At 39.6% G+C, this 17,538-nt stretch overlaps 1 protein-coding gene across 2 annotated transcripts; it reads left to right on the top strand.

Moving 5' to 3' along the window:
• The first annotated feature begins 253 nt into the window (after positions 1 to 253).
• Positions 254 to 17,257, top strand: nrde2 (NRDE-2, necessary for RNA interference, domain containing). Of its 2 annotated transcripts, XM_082142684.1 has the most exons (15): positions 254 to 272; positions 1,127 to 1,242; positions 2,538 to 2,649; positions 3,117 to 3,284; positions 3,605 to 3,748; positions 6,976 to 7,444; positions 7,528 to 7,936; positions 9,128 to 9,261; positions 11,107 to 11,230; positions 11,532 to 11,704; positions 11,912 to 12,304; positions 14,956 to 15,884; positions 16,554 to 16,695; positions 16,779 to 16,850; positions 16,972 to 17,257. In XM_082142684.1, exons 2-15 carry the CDS (start codon positions 1,182 to 1,184, stop codon positions 17,095 to 17,097), a joined length of 3,456 nt encoding a protein of 1,151 aa, XP_081998810.1. In that variant the 5' UTR covers positions 254 to 272; positions 1,127 to 1,181; the 3' UTR covers positions 17,098 to 17,257. The 2 variants fall into 2 exon arrangements, with proteins under 2 accessions (XP_081998810.1, XP_081998809.1); XM_082142683.1 differs by lacking the exon at positions 254 to 272 and having other exon boundaries at positions 1,108 to 1,242.
• The last annotated feature ends 281 nt before the right edge of the window (positions 17,258 to 17,538 follow it).

The raw sequence follows: 17,538 nt of genomic DNA, 5'->3' as shown, positions 1-17,538 counted from the left end.
CATCAAGTTCAGTGCCTTAGTTGACGCTAGAGAGATTTCGACTCAGCATGTCACAGCTTTTATGATTGGCCAGCTGAGACCCGCAATCCGCTCGTGACTGTAACAGAGTCTCTGATTGGTTACGTTAGACCTGCAATGCGTCAAGCCATTGCGCTCTGTGTGTCCCGGATCACGCAGCACTGGAACCGGCGGGCCAACAAACCCTTCGGTTAGACAAGACAGGGCTGATTCAATTTCTCTCCCGGGATCAGATCTCATATTATACACTCACCGTGAGCCTTCTTTACTTCAAGAAAGTTAAGGTTTTCCTAGAAAACTGTGTTAAACACAGACTGCTGCTGTCCTCTTTGTACAAAAACCGATTTGTACAATAAATAACACTTCAAACTGGATGAAATTAAGGTTGCGACAACGGAAATAAATGTATCTATCCGTTATGATAAGAATGAAAGATTAACACTTATTAGTAGGACCAAACATTTGCTAACTAAATGCAAAAAAACTGTTACTATAATGAACAAACTTCTGTTCTTATATTTAACAGTAAAACAAAAGTGCATTAAATTTCCTAATCGCCATGGAAAACATTTCCCCCCAAAATTCATTATCAGAAATCTTTAAAGGGACCCGATTTATTTATTTTTTCTCACTGATTAATTGAACCCAGAACCGTTTCTTTCGAACCCGATTCGTAATTTGGATGAATGTGATGAATGATATTAACATTATTGGATTTGGGTGATTTTAACTGACAAGGAGGAGTTTACTATAATAGCAGAAATGTTACAAATTAATCAAACTGGAAATACGTTTACGACTTTATACTTGAAATGTGAAATATGACATATATTTTGTGACATTTTTACCAACACGCGCAAGAAATAGAGCATAGCATTTTATTAAAACATGCAAAAAATTTTTAGTATTGTTTGCAAATTGAATCATTGTGATATATATATATATATAATTTCTATTAAATTTTTTTGCTATAAATGAGCTGAATCAAGGCTGCAAGTATGTTGTAATAATGTCATGACAAAATAATTGCTGAATAATTTGTATTGTTCGAAAGAACCGATTCACATAAATGAGTCGGACTTCTCATCATTGCATGCGTTCCTGCTAGGTCGCAGACGGATGACGCAATCGGCGCGCGTCTGTTTTGAACTGAGTGAAGCAACATGGCTCTGTTTCCGTCCTTCTCTGGTCTGTCAGGCATTAACAGCTCTGCTGAGGATAGAGGTAAGCTCTCTGACCTGCTTCAAGTCTTCATACAAGATAAGGTCAGGTGCATTTGATGGTGCATTATTGAAAGATAACCTGTAAACGAAACCTTACATTTGTGCTGATTATTCTACAACTGCTGCTTGATTTACTATAGTAAATCAAGCAGCAGTTGTAGAATAATGTTATAATGTTATAACAGTATGCAACTGCATTGCAATTGATAAACAGTAATAATATTTAGTAGCCTTTATATTAGATTTTAATTATAGAATCATCTATAGTAGTATTATTACCTCTAGATCAGTGATTTGTGGTGAATCTTTTGGAATATACTGCATTGAACTGAATCCTTTATGAAGCATCTTTACTCCTCAATACGGTGTCACTTAGATTATTATAAAATGTAAATCATTTCAAGCATAAAAACATGCATCATTTTAAGAATAAAACTGTCTACTGTTTAATTTTAGCAGTTAATAAGTAAACTAAGTTTGTACTTTTTCTGAAAACAATTTTGCCTGTGCAAAAGAGCCTTCATGTCTCAGTGATAGTCGTGTGCCCGGATTTGGCCAGGCAGCCAGGGTACATTATACCAATGTAAGTGTATGGGATATTTCACGTTTTATCGATTTCCAGGCAAAAACACACTTGTTATCAAGAAGTCGCATGATTAATGTGTCATTCATATCCATACACAAACATTCTGGACAAGTTACACAGCAAAGTTTAATGCATAGGGTTTGTTCAAAGTGAGCAATAGATTGAGTGATGTTTACAAGCACCGCTAGATATAACACATATTCTGCACAAACAAATGATCTTGTATGCTAAAAACTGGACCTTATGGATTTGGCTATAGTTCAACACAATGTAATCAGTCAGCCATTCCGTATGAGTGGTTCCTTTGAGCAGTTAGCTAGATGAAGATAAACATCCCAACTAATCAATATCAAATTATTGGGAAAGGACCATTCTCACATGGAGTACAGTAGAAAAGAACAAACTGCTCTTGCATGCAGATCACCTTTGCTGCTGTGGGGGATTTGTGCAGAATATCAGCCAGGTCAGCAATGCATCTGGCTCCTTCCCAGGTTTTCCACAGAGTAACAGATAGCATCTTGCTTCTGTCCTTCTCACTGCTTAAGGGAATCAACTCTCTTTAACTGACAGTTTTTATGTGTGTGTGAATCACATCAGATGCACTCCTCTGAGGTTTCGCTTCATTTGGACAGGCTGTCACGATTGACTGATTTATTTAGTTCTTAAGAGGCCGGCAGAACTAATTTGGTTTGACTTGTTTCTTTTCTCAGCTCCAGCAGATCTGGAATGGCTGAGTAATCAGAGCTTCAACAGAGAAGATGCTTTGAAGACTCACCAGCGTGCCACAGACAGAGTGCAAGCAGAGGAACTAGCAGGCACAAGGTCATCTGATCCTTGCGCAGTGCAGTTATTGACTCAATAAATTCACTTTATCACCTGTGTGGAACTTAATGTGTGATTTAAAGAACCCTCATAATAGATTACAAAAGGGGATATGTCAGTTTATTTGATTTCAAAGTAAATCTTGTTAAAATAAAATATGCATTCAACAAAAATACAATTTTAATTTAACTTCAACCAAAGCTGAAGCTTAGCTAAATATTTCATTGTCCTTCCCACATTAAAATGTCATGCACAAGTATAGTAATCTGTACATACATTATGTTTCTTTTAATGGGTATTTAAGCTTCATAACCATGTATGTACAGTAATATAGTACTATATGCCTGTTATAGACCCGGCTTGAAATTTACACATACACGCATTTAAACACACTATTGTATTAACTTTCTTGTTAAAAAGTTTCTGTTTATCAGAGAGGATAACTTTCTTTTTTTATGTCTATTCAGTGAGCAGAAGCGGAAAGAGAGAGAAGATAGCCATGGCAGATCGAAGAAGAGAAAGAAAAAGAAGAAGAAAAAACACAAGAAGAGGAGCAGAGATAATTCTGAGAGCAGTGGTTCTGAATCCGACACCATTTACCCCAGCGACCTGATAAAAAAGGACAATGCTGACAGGTGTGTTCATAGAAAAATCCTGAGCAAAATGCTGTCATGTGCTCACCTTACTTTCTTACATTAAACATTAAAGTAGATGTTTAGCAGAATGAATATGCAGCTCTTTTCTAGACAACAGAAGCAGGATGTGTGTATTTTTGTGCAAAATATTAGCGAATTCCCTCAAAGGTTGTTCAGTTTGCATTGTTTTAGAACTTTGCAATATACAAAACTTCAACCACATTTCTAGACAGTCTATTCAAGACACTTTTAACCCTGAATTTGTAATTATTTGTGTGTGTTTTTTTTAATGTCCTTGTCTTTCATCCTCTTGGCTGCAGAGAGGAAGCTCAGGTTCGGGTGAGCGAGACCTTTATGTGGCTGGATGACCTCCAGACCCCCACTGACTCCCCCTTCTGTATCGACAGGAGAGCTGACCGTGCCAACTGGGAATACAAATCCCTTTATAGAGGAGACATAGCCAGGTAACTTTACTCACCATCTCTGTGTGTCTGTCTGTCTCACACATAGATGCTCTCCTCTTTCATTCTTTCTGTTTGGCAGCAGCAGCAGGTGCCAAACTCTCCATAGTCCAGGGAAGCACTATAAAAAGAATGCACTATAATTATGCATTATTCTTTTTTTTCTCTGCAATGAATTCACCAATTAACAAACTTTAAACAAAAATTTAACTTTGTTCTGTAGATCATTTCTGTCTACATTTTTTAAATGTGATATTTGCCGAAAAAACCATCTGCATGTGGACAATAAACTTTTCTTGTTTATACGCACAAGTTTCTTGTGTGCATGGCATGCAAAAGGGTTTTTCCTGCGAATATCTGCTAAATTGAATTGTGTATTTTTTTGTAAAGTTGTTTTGTAATTAAGATCAAAGTTTGAGTACATGGAGTGTGTTTACATTCACATCTTACACCAATTATGCTTAATAACTTGCTATGTGTGAGGTTATGTAAACATCTTTAACAGTTTTTTTTAATGGCATGAGTAAAACCTAGATATTTTACATTTATTCATTTAGTTTACTTTTTTATCAAAAGCGATTTACAATTAAGGAATTCAACAAGTGATTAATCTTAAAGAGGCAATAAACATATGCCCCTGGTTTCACAGACAAGGCTTAAGCTAGTCCCAGACTAAAATGTTTGAGTTGTTTTAACTGAAAGCAACTTGCACTGGCATATCTTAAAGGGAACCTATTAGGCAAAATTCACTTTTATAAGGTGTTTGAACACCGATGTGTGTCCGCAGTGTTTGAGAACTACCAGCCTATAATGGTAAAAAATCCACTCACTAATTTTTTTTATAATTCCCATCATGTCTGGGCCAAAGAGGCATTACAAGAGTATGTTTTGGGATGTACCAATGCTTACATAAGAGTCTCCATAGACCCGCCATCTGAATCACTGAGGACATTGTGGTTCAATTTAATTTTCGAATAAAATGTCCTGAAGAAAATCGGTAAAGTCTTATACATTTGCGCCAATCATTTTGCACCGGACTGCTTCACAAACGAGGGTCTTTTCAACGCTGGTTTAAAAAAAAAATTTGATTCTGAAAGATGGGTCAATGCCAACGCTTCGTGCGCAATCGCTGGTTCGAACATATAAGGCTGAACACTGCTACTGACAGTTTCTGACATTTTCATTGCATGAGATTGTCCTGTTTTATTGTTGCCGGTATGCCGGAGCGTGAGCTCTTGAAGCCCCGCCCTCTTCTTGAAAGGTGGCTGGGAGCACTAGCTCATTTGCATTTAACACACAAACAGTTTTTGCTCACACCCTAAAAGTGGCAATTTTAACATGCTATAAAAAAAGATATGTGGGGACATCAGAGACTTATTTTTTATTTAGTAAAAAGGGGCAAAATATGTCACTGCCATTGTTTTGTCTCAAGAAGATGCACATCAGTTATGTTTTTTTCTAAGGCACGTTTATAAAAGCTATAACCTAATTCAGGGGTTTTCAAAGTGGGGGCCCGCCAGGGGGGCCGCAGCGAGTTGGAAAAAAAAAAAAGCGAAAAAAAAAGTTACAAAAAGTACAAATATTTATATTATTATGAGTATTGTTATGAAATAGCATTATAATAATTTGTCACATAGCCTATCTGAACATTATACCTGTAATGCTAATCTTTTAGAGATGCACCGATTGATTGGCTGGTGACCGGAATTGGACGATGTTCATGTGATCGGCGACCGGCCGGTCAGTCTGACATATGCCGATTTTATGCCGGTCAAATGCACTCGGGCACCGCATGATTAACATTGCGCAACATCAGCATCCCACGTGCACACGGAACGCACATGTAGGAAACCTCGCGGCCGTTTCAGATCGCAAGCGCGAGCGGCGCGTATTTTTTCGGCGTGCATGTTATCAATGAGTGCATTCACACCGCGAGCAGGAGCGTCGCATGAGCAGCAGTGAAGCGAAGGGTTTCGGCGCCGAGTCTATTTCACACAAAAAGTGCCTAAACTGCACATAATTTGCATGTCTAGTGTGTTTTAACAAGAACTGGAGTAACATTAGGCTATGTCAGAAAAGAAAATGAAGACTCAAAAATATTTATAGAAAATGTACCCATTTAAACTTGTCTTAATTATTCAGTTTGGGTAAAACTATATGGAGTTTATATATTTATAAAAAAAAAATATATAAATATTTATGTGTGCTGTAAAGTGGTTAGAAAAAATGAAATCAGAATCGGCTAAAATCTGTATCGGCAGGTCAAACTCAATGAAAAATTGGAATCGGCCTAGAAAATTGTAATCGGTTCATCTCTATAATCTTTCTGATAGGCTGGTATCAAACACCATCACATAATCTGATGTTCAGATAGAGGTTTTATTGATTTATTTTTACATTTGCCGTAGTATTGTCGATGGGTTCAATAACATCCTGCAAAGGGGGGGCCTTGGCCAGAACCTAGTGTTATTTGGGGGGCCTTGTCATGGAAAAGTTTGGGAACCCCTGACCTAATTGAACTATAATAATACTGGCTTAAGAAGTTAAATGCCATTTTCTTGCATTTTTTATGAGCTATTTTTTTATAGGTTTTGATAGTTATCAATGTAAATGCACTCACTGCAGCTGTAGTTAAAGTTCGGCGCCCCTGCTCTTCATAAGTGTCATTCTGGATATTATTTACTCCAGTGTTCTGGCACTGCTGGCTTTAGTGCAGGGTTTATTAACTGCTCAGAGGCAACAAATCTCACGCCTGGCAGTTCTCCAGCTTCTATCAGCTTTAATCTGGTGTCAAAGCTGCCATCTGTAACTTAAGAGACTACAATCAATACTCACATTCTCTCTCACCGCCCCTCTCTCCCGACACCCCCCTCTCATACAGATGCCCCCATACACACTGCTCTAAAGCTGATCGGTATCATGCACAAAGAGAGTGTGTTTTACCGAGGTGCACCCCAGCACTCTTTTCTTGAGAAGGTCAAGTGCTGCTTCGAAGAGGATATCCCTCGTCTTCGATCTCGTTCCTTCACATTCTCAAGTTATCTTATACTCCCTCAGTCACCTGCCAACTCCTGTTTTTACTTTGTCCTTCATCTGTCAGCAGGCCCAGATGGAGTCTAAATCTTTCTTCATGTTTGCAGCACTGATTTTGGGGGGAGAGCGTAGAGCAATTTAATTCAAACTTGTCACTTTTTCTTGTCGCTTTTCTTATGTTAACTTCTGCTTTTCAGGTATAAGAGGAAGGGAGACTCATGCCTAGGTTTGGACTTTAGGATGCAGGATGTAAACTGGGCCGACAGAGGCCCAGAAAAGAAGCGGGTGGTCAAGAAACCCGAGCGCTATTTCTGTCCTTCCACCCTTCAGCAGCTCCGGTCAGATAGTCTGCCGGCTTTGCCCAGACTCTCTGAGGGCAGTGCCGCCACCTCTGATTCCTATATCAAGCTCCCAACCTGCACTGAAGAGCAGGGCTCTTCCACCCAGGCACCTGTATCATGGGTCAATCCGCTCGGCGTCTATGACCCTGGAACCTCTCTGTGGTTGGAGGGCAAGGGTCAACCGGAGGTCAAGGGAGATCCGCAGGGCGTTAAGGTTCAAGGAAGCAGCAGCACCCTTCTGAGCGCACGGGTGGAGGAGTTTAACAGGAAGCTACGGGAGAATCCTACAGACATCCAGATGTGGCTGGACTTCTTACACTTCCAGGTAGGCCTCCAGAGATGAAATGGACCACTTTAATAGTTTCCTTTTTACCTATCTTACAAGTCTCTCTTTTTGTCTCTGATCAGGATGAGCTGGCCTTTGGTTCTGGGTCTTTCTCTGCTGAAAGTGACGGCGACAGTGACATGAGAAAGATGTCTCTTCGTGCTGTGCTGGAGAAGAAGCTGTCCATAGTGGACAGGGCTGTGGAAAGTAACCCTGCCAACGTGGACCTGAAACTGGAGAAACTCTGCTTGTGCAAGGAACTATGGGAGCCTGCCGTCCTGCAGAAAGAGTGGAAGAAACTAGTGTTTGTCCATCCAAACAGTGCCCCTTTATGGAGGAAGTACCTCCTCTTCACACAGAGTCATTTCAGCACTTTCTCAGTGTCAAAGGTCAACGGCGTATTCGGAAAATGTCTGAGCACGCTCAGTGCAGTCCAGGATGGCAGTATGGTGTCTCACCCTCCACTTCCAGGCACACAGGAAGGCCTCTTGGGTACAGTGATTTTTTTTTTTTACTTGTCAATTGTAGATACTTGGCAAATGTATCATTTTTGGACTGTCCAGATTTTCCACCACGGTCTTCCTAATGTCTCCTAGGGTCCTCAGATCATTTTTGCATTGTCATAGTTTGGGTTTTATCTCTTTTTGCATCAGTGGTGTTTTTTTTCTCTCCCTCCCCTCATGTTGCTGTGACAGCAGTTGGGTGAAAACTGTAGACTTGTTTTGATTACATGCATAAATATTTGTAGAGTTAAGCAGCTCATGTACAATTTGTGCAAGTGTACATTTTGGTGTGTGTGCATAAATATTTGTAGAGTTAAGCAGCTCATGTACAATTTGTGCAAGTGTACATTTTGGTGTGTGTGTGTGGCAGGGATTGACTGGCGGGCAACAGTAAAAGGTGATGATGTTGTGTTTTTGATGTGGACTGGCATGTTGTTTGTCAGCTAGTTTAGAGGGTGTATAGTGTGGGTCTGTTTAGAGAGAGACAGACAGCGAGTCATAACACAAACATCACTGTCCTGGGTTTCCCCGCACTGGGATTCGCCGAAATGAACAGCCATTAAAATCAATGTGACTGTGTGTGTGTGTGTGTGTGTGTGTGTGTGTGTGTGGATGGATGATCAGATTTTGAGCCAGACCCCTTGCTGTTCTGTGCTCTCCATCACTGGATTCTCAATTAGCCTAATTAAACAATTACCTCGATAGGTCGGGTCAATGTGCAGCCTTTATCTGGATCAGCACTCCCAGGGCCCACGTTTGCTGAGCTGAAATTTACACTCATACTATGCAATTAATTTTACACTGATTGGCCCTGACTGATTATGAGGTCTAATGTCTATAGTGCAATACAGATAAAGGTCTGACATTGTTATTGTAATGTGAGGGGCCAATGTTGAATACTAAGAGCACATCTGAGGTTCTGAAATTAGAAATCCTTTCTAAGTTTCTTGGTTAAAAAATAAAAATAATCATACAGGTTTGGAACAGCATTAGGGTGAGTGAAAGATAATGTTTGGGGAAATGATTCCTCTAAAGTAGCAGCTCTGTGACTCTGTGCTTCCCTCTTGTGTTCAGAAGTGTCAGTGCAGTATTAAGTATTTCAGTGTTGTTATTTCAGGTATATATTTAATATCCATGATCAGAATTCAAGTGAAACAAAGTATTCTCTCTTTTCTGGCAGATATCTTCCTACAGCAGTGCCATTTCCTGCGGCAAGCAGGTCACACAGAGAAAGCTGTGTGTCTCTTCCAAGCCCTGCTGGACTTCACTTTCTTCAAGCCAGACAGTGTGAAAGATCTGCCCACTAGACAGCAGGTATACAAACAAATACAAAAGCATTAAAACCCTGTTGTAAAAGTTGCGTCCTTTAATTCATTTCCTTTGAAGCACTGTCGCTACAGCCATACAAATTAAGATGAACGTCTTTGGCATTCTGTTTCATTCGATTGCGCTCTGTCTCATTGTTTATGAACGCATCTTATGTCAGCACCCCCTAAGAAACGTGTCCTGTTGGGGTCAGGTCGAGCCCGAAACCCATGGAATTATACTGGTCTTCCTTAAAACAGAATAGTCAAGTAATTTTTCAGGCAACCCACCAACTCAAAATATGTAACCGCTTTTACTGTGCAGTGAAACTGTAACTCTGTAGTCCATTTAAGAAATTGAATATTTAACAATTTAAAAGTATATACAACAGAGGCATAACTGTATATACTATCTTGTATATATACTATACAGGAAGAGGTGTTAATGTGAAACTGTGGTTGTTCTGGCCTCTTCGTTTCGGTCACAGGGTTTGCTGAAGAGGCATATTCACATGCACTGTTGCTTTTTAAAACAAACTTTTTCTTTAACAGCAGAAATATCTTTCCTGTCTACAGCCACATACACATTCTGCTGAGCAAGACCTAAAGAGTCCTAGAAAGTCCGATCGCGCCCGGTCCAAGACACTTTCAACATGAACTTGATAGGCTCAGAAGCTGATTGTTGGTGATTTATTAAAAACGTGATATGCATTTCAGTCTGTGATTGATTGCTCAAATTATACCCACCTGACATTCTTACTCATGGTAAATAACTGTGAACCTTTTGTTTCTTTGAATTTCTTATCCTTAAACTTTAGGAGATGTCAATTAGTGGCATGCACATCACTGTTGCATTAATCATCCTGTAATCCTGCGATTGGCTTACCACTCCTGGTGTCTTTCTCTGATTGGCTGAGCAAGTTCTTGGTCCTGGTTGAGTTTGGTATTGCGGTATGAGGTAGTTTTGGCACTTAGGCCTGGTTTCACAGACAGCTCAGATTAAGTCAGTATTAGGCATTAGTTTAATTAGGACATTTAAGTAGCTTTTATAAACATGCCTTTAAAAATACATTACTGGTGTGCATCTTGAGACAAAACAATGGCACTGGCATTTTTTAAGATATGTCAGTGTAAGTTGCTTTCAGTTAAAACAGCTCAAACATTCATTTTAGTCTGGGACTAGCTTAAAGGGTTAGTTCACCCTAAAATGAGAATTCTGTCATTAGTTGCACATCCTTATGTATTTCCAAACCCATAAGAACTTCGTTCATCTTTGGACCACAAATTAAGATATTTTTGATGACATTTTTGAACCACCCATAGGCAGTAATATCTTAATATCCGAAGATGAACGAAGGTCTTAGGGGTTTGGAACGATGAGGGTGAGTAATTAGTGACATTTCATTTTTGGGTGAACTAACCCTTTAAGCCTTGTCTGTGAAACCGGGGGATAGTGTGATAACTGCAAATTAAATGAGACTTCACCATTCAGCTGAGTACACACTTTACGACACTTTTATGTGAATGAGAGTCGTACTGTTAGTGATTCTTCAAATGGATTGCTCAGTGAAAACCAGGAAATATCAGTATTTTAAAACCCAAGACTGAAAAAGGCACGAACCCTATTATGGCTAATTTAGATTTTCTATATATGCTTAGCTCTAAATATTTCATAAAGAAAGAGTATAAATTATATCAAAACAAGTTTAAAAAAAAATCATGAATGAATGGAAAAATCATGAAAATCTATTGGTCTAAATGTGTGGGAAATTTGATGGATTGTTAGCTTTTATTTGTTGTTCTACTTGTGTTTTTTAGGATATTTATAATCTTTTCTATTTCTTTGTGTGTCCAGGTGGAATTTTTTGAGCCATTTTGGGACAGTGGAGAGCCCAGGATAGGGGAGCGGGGGGCTCGGGGATGGAATGCTTGGATGCTTCAGCAGGAGAGAGGAGGATGGGTGATTCCACCTGAGCCAGGTGTTCTAACCAAACACAGTGTACACACACACACACACACACACACACACACACAGAGATGGAGATAATTGCCAGTTTACTATTTAATGTAGCTGCTGGTTCAGCATTTGGTTCAAAGGCATTTTTTAAGTTTGGTATTTCTGACTACACGGACAGCAATAGCGAGTGCTTGTCATATCATGGGATAAAGATAGTTGTAGTTGTCAACACAAGTTTTTTTCAGAACTGATGCACAATTACAAGACAAAGTGTTTTTATTGATTCTGAGAGCTAACATTACAGTGAACTCTATGGCCTGCAGATGATGAAGATGAAGAAGAGCAGGATGACTCAGAGATCAAAGACAAGACCAGGCCTAAATGGAAGATCTGGTTAGATGTAGAAACGTCCCGTGAGGCAAACAACTGGTTGCCATGGAGACCAGATAAAACCAAGGGCCATTCAGAAGAGGACTGCGAGGACCCCGACAGGCAGGTGCGACTTTTGTTGACAACCTGATGAGTTAGCCCATATTAAATCTGCTGATGTTTTTGCATTTTTGTTGAGGGAAATTTCTGCAAAATGAATTTTATATGCTCAACAACACTTTTTTTTATTGTGTAATGCAGTTAATATTAGCCAAAACATTTGCAAGATGTTATGAATGTTCTAATTGTGCATAAACTCTCTCTGTCCATGCAGGTTTTGTTTGATGATATCGGCCCATCTTTGATTCGTGTGGACAGGCCAGATCTCCAGCTGCAGGTGATCCTGTCATTCCTGCAGTTCCTAGGTCTGCCTGGACCTTCAGGAAGGTTTTCTACAACCTCTTCCTCAAACATTCTACTGGACGATCTCGCCTTCCTTGAAGAGGGCCCAGACCAGGAGCGACCTCTGACCTCTTATGACCTCCCAATGGCTGGGATCCGTGCAGTGGGTCACATGACATTTCTGAGTGACGACAGGAGGCAGCCAGGGCTGTGTAAGGCAGGGGAGGAGTTTCTCCAGAACGTTCTACAGCAAACTCTCCCGCTCGTTTCTGCACGGGATCAAGCTGCTATTACTCTCTGCTGGCTGCAGTACGAGAAACTCAAGGTCTGTGTGTGTGAGAAAGAAAAAAATGATAAACCATCATTTCTGCATTCATAGATATTTTTCATTATACAATCTCAGAAAGAATTGACAGTCATATTACATGCAAAATCAATAAAAAAACCCAATATATTTTAACATTATTTTCATAATAATTATTATCATTATAATTTTTTATCATAATTATAAAAAATCATGACAATTAAAAAAAACCTATAATATATGTTATCATAATCATGTGATTCATTTGAATTATATGAATATAAATTAGTTTAGTCAATTGATAAAAAAAATGAATTAATCGCACATTTTTCTGTAATTAATCGCGATTAATCACACCTAACATTAAAGTTTTTAATATATTGTAATAGTTTCACATTGAATCTCCAAAATAACAACATAAAGACAGTATATTTTAAATATTTGTTTAATGGCATCTTTTTACTAAGCACTGTGAATGAAGTCCAGTATCACTGATGTCTCTATTAATTAAAGCCATTAATTATTGCCATTCAACATTACAGTATAATTGAAAGCAAACAATTTTAACATTTAATAGGCTTTAAAAAATATAATTATATATATACTTTTAATTTATGTGAACTTAAGAAAAATCTTCAGATAAACCCATTTTGCCAATTAATGTCATATTTAGCTGTGCCTTTAATTTATCAGGGATTAATGCTAAGGTTTTTTTTTTTACTGGCCCAGTCAGTCCTGTTCATATTTGACCTGACCTGCTAAAATGCACAAAAAACGTACAGGTTTATTAGGCTGCTTTCAATTTAAGACCTGACGCAGATAGGGTTGGTTATCGAGAACCGGTTCCAAAATTCCCCAAACCGGGGATTCGATAAGACGTGCGCATTTTGATTCCTCTTATCGATTCCTTTGTGTATATGACTTAAAAACCATTCAAGCTCAAGAAGACCTGCATGCTGTTTTCTGTGCTGCACACAGATCCAAAGCGCATGCTTAAAAAGTGATTTTAATGTGATTTTAAACCATTCAAGCACAAGGAGACATTTTCTGTGCTTCACACCCATCCAAAACGAGCGCACAGAAAGCCGCTTCTCATACTGTATAATGTGCGATACTGAACCGTGTTCTCTTCCATGTATCTTTGCACTTGAACGGACAAATACACACAAAAATATGTCAAAATATCCTCAAACACTGATGCCTATTTCTTAAGTGAACGTAAACAGTTGACAAAGAAAATGCATGTGTAACAGTATATTGGATTACCAACCCTAGGCACAGATGATGTGGATCTGACACGCATCCCATTTTCTCACAACTCTTTACATTCATTTAACACTTTTTAACTAATTTAAGACTGTGCTTATGAGGATACTCAACAAAATGGGAATTTTGACATAATTTTGTGTTTTTGTCCGTTCAAGCATGAAAGGGAACTCGATGCGGCGCTGGCGCTCTGTCTGAAGCTGCATTTTGTACGTGCATTTCGGGTGTTTGTTCACAGAGAACCGCTTCACAGACAACAAGCCAGTGCAGATTTTTGCGTTTTATCATGTTTGAATGGTTTAATAGCACTTGGATGAATGATAGTGTGGTCATAAAAACGGATGCTGCGTTAAATATTTTTAACACATTAAACTAAAAAAAATGAATCACATGCGTTAAAGGTCCCGTTCTGCGTGATCCCATGTTTCAAACTTTAGTTAGTGTGTAATGTTGCTGTTAGAGCATAAATAATATCTGTAAAATTATAAAGCTCAAAGTTCAATGCCAAGCGAGATATTTTATTTAACAGAAGTTGACTACAAAAAACGGCTCGATTGGACTACATCCCTCTACTTCCTTCTTTAATGATGTCACTAGAACCGTTTCTTGACTAACCTCCGCCCACAGGAATGCTCCCTCAACTCTACTGGCTACTTGCGCACTTCTTATAACTTAGGCTACTGTGTTTACTCAGCTCTTACGGTGATTTTCTGAAGTAAAACTGACGCTTCATCTTTTGTGTGATGTACAATAAACTTTATTAAACTCATCAGTACATGTTTGATCATCATTCAGACAGCAGACTTGTAGGCTTTTAATAAATAATGGATACATAGCCTACAAGCAGATGACAAATACGTTATAATAACCGTAATTAAACTACTAAACCATACCTGTTTCATCTCTATACAGCACTCTGACTCTGTAGGCATTATTGTCCGACTCGAAATGAACGCCGTTACTGAGAGTTTCTGATATTATCATCATTCCGTGAGATGAATTTTTCCTGACAGACTGAGCGCGAGCTCATGAAGCTCCGCCCCCTGTGTCGTCCAGCAGCAGCTCATTTGCATTTAAAGGGCACACACTGAAACAGCTCGTTTTTCTGAGCCCCAAAAAATGTCAATTTAAACATGCTGTAAAAAATGATCTGTTGGGTATTTTGAGCTCAAACTTCACATACACACTCTGGGGACATCAGAGACTTATTTTACATCTTGTGAAAAGGGGCATAAAACGGGACCTTTAACACTTTAACTTTGACAGCCCTAATATAAATATATTAATAGTCATTTTACAGCTCTGACATTTTTTTAACGATTATTGTGACATTCAACGTAATTTGTCCTTCTTTAATTCCATGTTTGCATCATTCTGTAACCTTCTTCATTGCTTTTCTGTTGTAGGTGCTGAGATGTTTACGCAGTGGAAATAAAAGGCAACTGAAGTCTCAGGGAAAGCGTAGTAAACGACTAGCGAAACGGCTGCTAAAACAGCCTGATAACAGGGGAAGTCTGGCACTTTGGAGAGAGTATGCCTATCTAGAGTGGCTTCTGGGTAACCTGGAAGAGGCGCGCAACGTATTTGACACTGCCTTGGGCATGGGTGTATCTAGAGGTCTTAATGACCCTGTTCTCTGCAACCTCTGCCTTCTCTATGCCCAGTTAGAGGTAGAGCAGGCCTTAAGTGGTGGGACAGTCTCCACTTCCTCCAAAGCTGTCTACATTCTCACTAAATTAGCCGAGGGTGCTGCTTACACGCCTTTCTCTGGCGAGATCAGCCCAGTGGCTATATTGAAGGCCAGGAAGGCCTATGAGCAGGCCCTGTTGAGCTTTTTACCTGAGCAGAGCACAGACAGTGATGCTGGAGCTCCAAAGAAACTCCGCAGGACATCCAGCCTGGTTGGATGCTTTGGGCTTTTTCAGTACCTGACAATGGGGATAGATGCAGCTGATGCCGTATACAGTCATGCCATCCAAAAACTGATTCCCACCAACTTGAATTCAGAAGTGACAGATGATTCTGGGAGATGCAAGGTCTTTGCAGACTGGGAGTCTGTTGCTGTCCAGCATGCAGCACTGCTACGCCACCACACCAACACCCATGTGTTTCCTCTTTCCCGGCTAAGATTGGCACTTACAGATGCCATCTCCTTACTGCCCTCCAGCGCCTTGTTATGGCATCTCTACCTGCAAACAGAGAACCGCTTCCACAGCGCAGGCCGTGCCCGAAGGTTTTTCCACAGTGTGGCAAAGAAAACTGACAGTGTTGTGCCTTATCTATTCGCCATCACTGCAGAACAACGACTCAAACAGCTTCTGGACTCTGTGCAGAGGTGAGGAAAAAACGAGTTCTCGTGAGCTTTTCATTTTTGTTTTCTTGTCATTTCGTTTTAGGTTTCATATTTTGGTTTGGATTGGTTTTGATTTTGTTTGGTGTTGTGTTGCATTGATAGTGCGTGAACACAAACACTTCTGGCACTGCCCAATTTAACACATCGTAGCTAATGTGTCGAAATGGATTTCAAAATGTGACACAAGTGTGTTGCATTCTGAGTGTTGCAGCAAGGGCCGCTATAGCAGCCTTTTTTACATTTTTTCCTACAGTCAGTGATCTAATTCAGGTCACCCTACCGCCATGGTGGAGGAGCAGTTGGTAGAGATTCTTGCAGAGCCAATTAGTTCAAGTTAGTTAGCCAGCTACATGATTAATAACAATCTGTGGCCGGTTGCATAAACTGCTTAGACTAGTTTTAAACATTTAGTTTTCAAATATATATATATATATTTTTTTTTTTTTTAAGTCTGGTCCTAACTTTTTTAAATCAGTTACTTAAAAAAGGTAGTTTGGTCTACTTCAACTTGAAAAAGTAAGCCTGATTACCCCTTGACTTACTGCTTGTTGGTCAAACTAGCTCTTAAGAAACAGTCTTAACATAGTGGCTCAGATTATACCACTGGCCCCTGGTTTATTAGCACAAGCTGTTTTCTTTTTTTATCCAAAGGTCTCGTCATCCTGGAGAAGCTCTCCCCGGCCAGCCAGTGATTGGTCTTAGCAACCGTATCCGCTGTCTGTTTGAAACTGCTACAGCAACAGAACATGGGGCCCATTGTCCTCTGCTGTGGAGAATGTATCTGAACTTCATGGTAAAGTTGTGAACGTGTTACAATTTAGAAATGTTTAGAAATACCCAGCAATAACCAGCTGATGCCCTGTGTGTTTTCTACAGGTATGTGATGGGACTGCAGAGAGTGGCAGTGGAATCTTCTACAAGGCTCTGCAGGAAGTGCCCTGGGTAAAGGTAAGGTTCACTAGACTCACACACAGGTGTTACTGTGACAATGTCTCCACACTTAACACGTTTATTTTCAGCCTCTCAATGTGTATGTTACAGTTTAAGTGCGTGTGTGTGTGTCTGTAAGGGCTTGTACATGGACGCCGTGCAGCTGTTTCCTGAACGTGTGCAAGAGTTTTTAGATCTTTTGACTGAGAAGGAGTTGCGTCTGAGAGTGCCCATGGAGGAGGTGGACATCTTGCTGGAGGAGTAGCCATCCAAACCCTTACCACAATACACTAGAAATCAGTAACCCCTGACCACCAACCAACAGAGACTCAACAATCTCTGAAAAAAATACAGATTTTATTTATTTTTATGCATTGTTAAATGTATTTTTCCATGATTTTGGGAATAAATGATTACATTTTAAATTAAGTTTTCTGTCTTCTTTTAAATGGAATGTTTGTGTGGGAGTTTATCATGGTTTGTTTGTAGTGTGTTTCAGTTAGCTGAGTGACCTGGTTGGTTCTAGAATTAAACACTGCGTCCCAATGTGCATACTATCCATCCTAAATAGTATGTGGCATTAGTAATTGTCAATACTATTTAGGGCAGATAGGGTGGATAGTATGCACATTGGGACGCAGGGAAAGTTTCAAACCAGCTATAATCTGCTATAAACTGTTTTGGCCAGCAGAGGGCATCAATATCT

Source organism: Leuciscus leuciscus, assembly GCF_965113295.1.
Source record: "Leuciscus leuciscus genome assembly, chromosome: 17".
NCBI classification, from domain to species: domain Eukaryota; kingdom Metazoa; phylum Chordata; class Actinopteri; order Cypriniformes; family Leuciscidae; genus Leuciscus; species Leuciscus leuciscus.
This window is presented reverse-complemented; position numbering and strand designations above follow the sequence as displayed.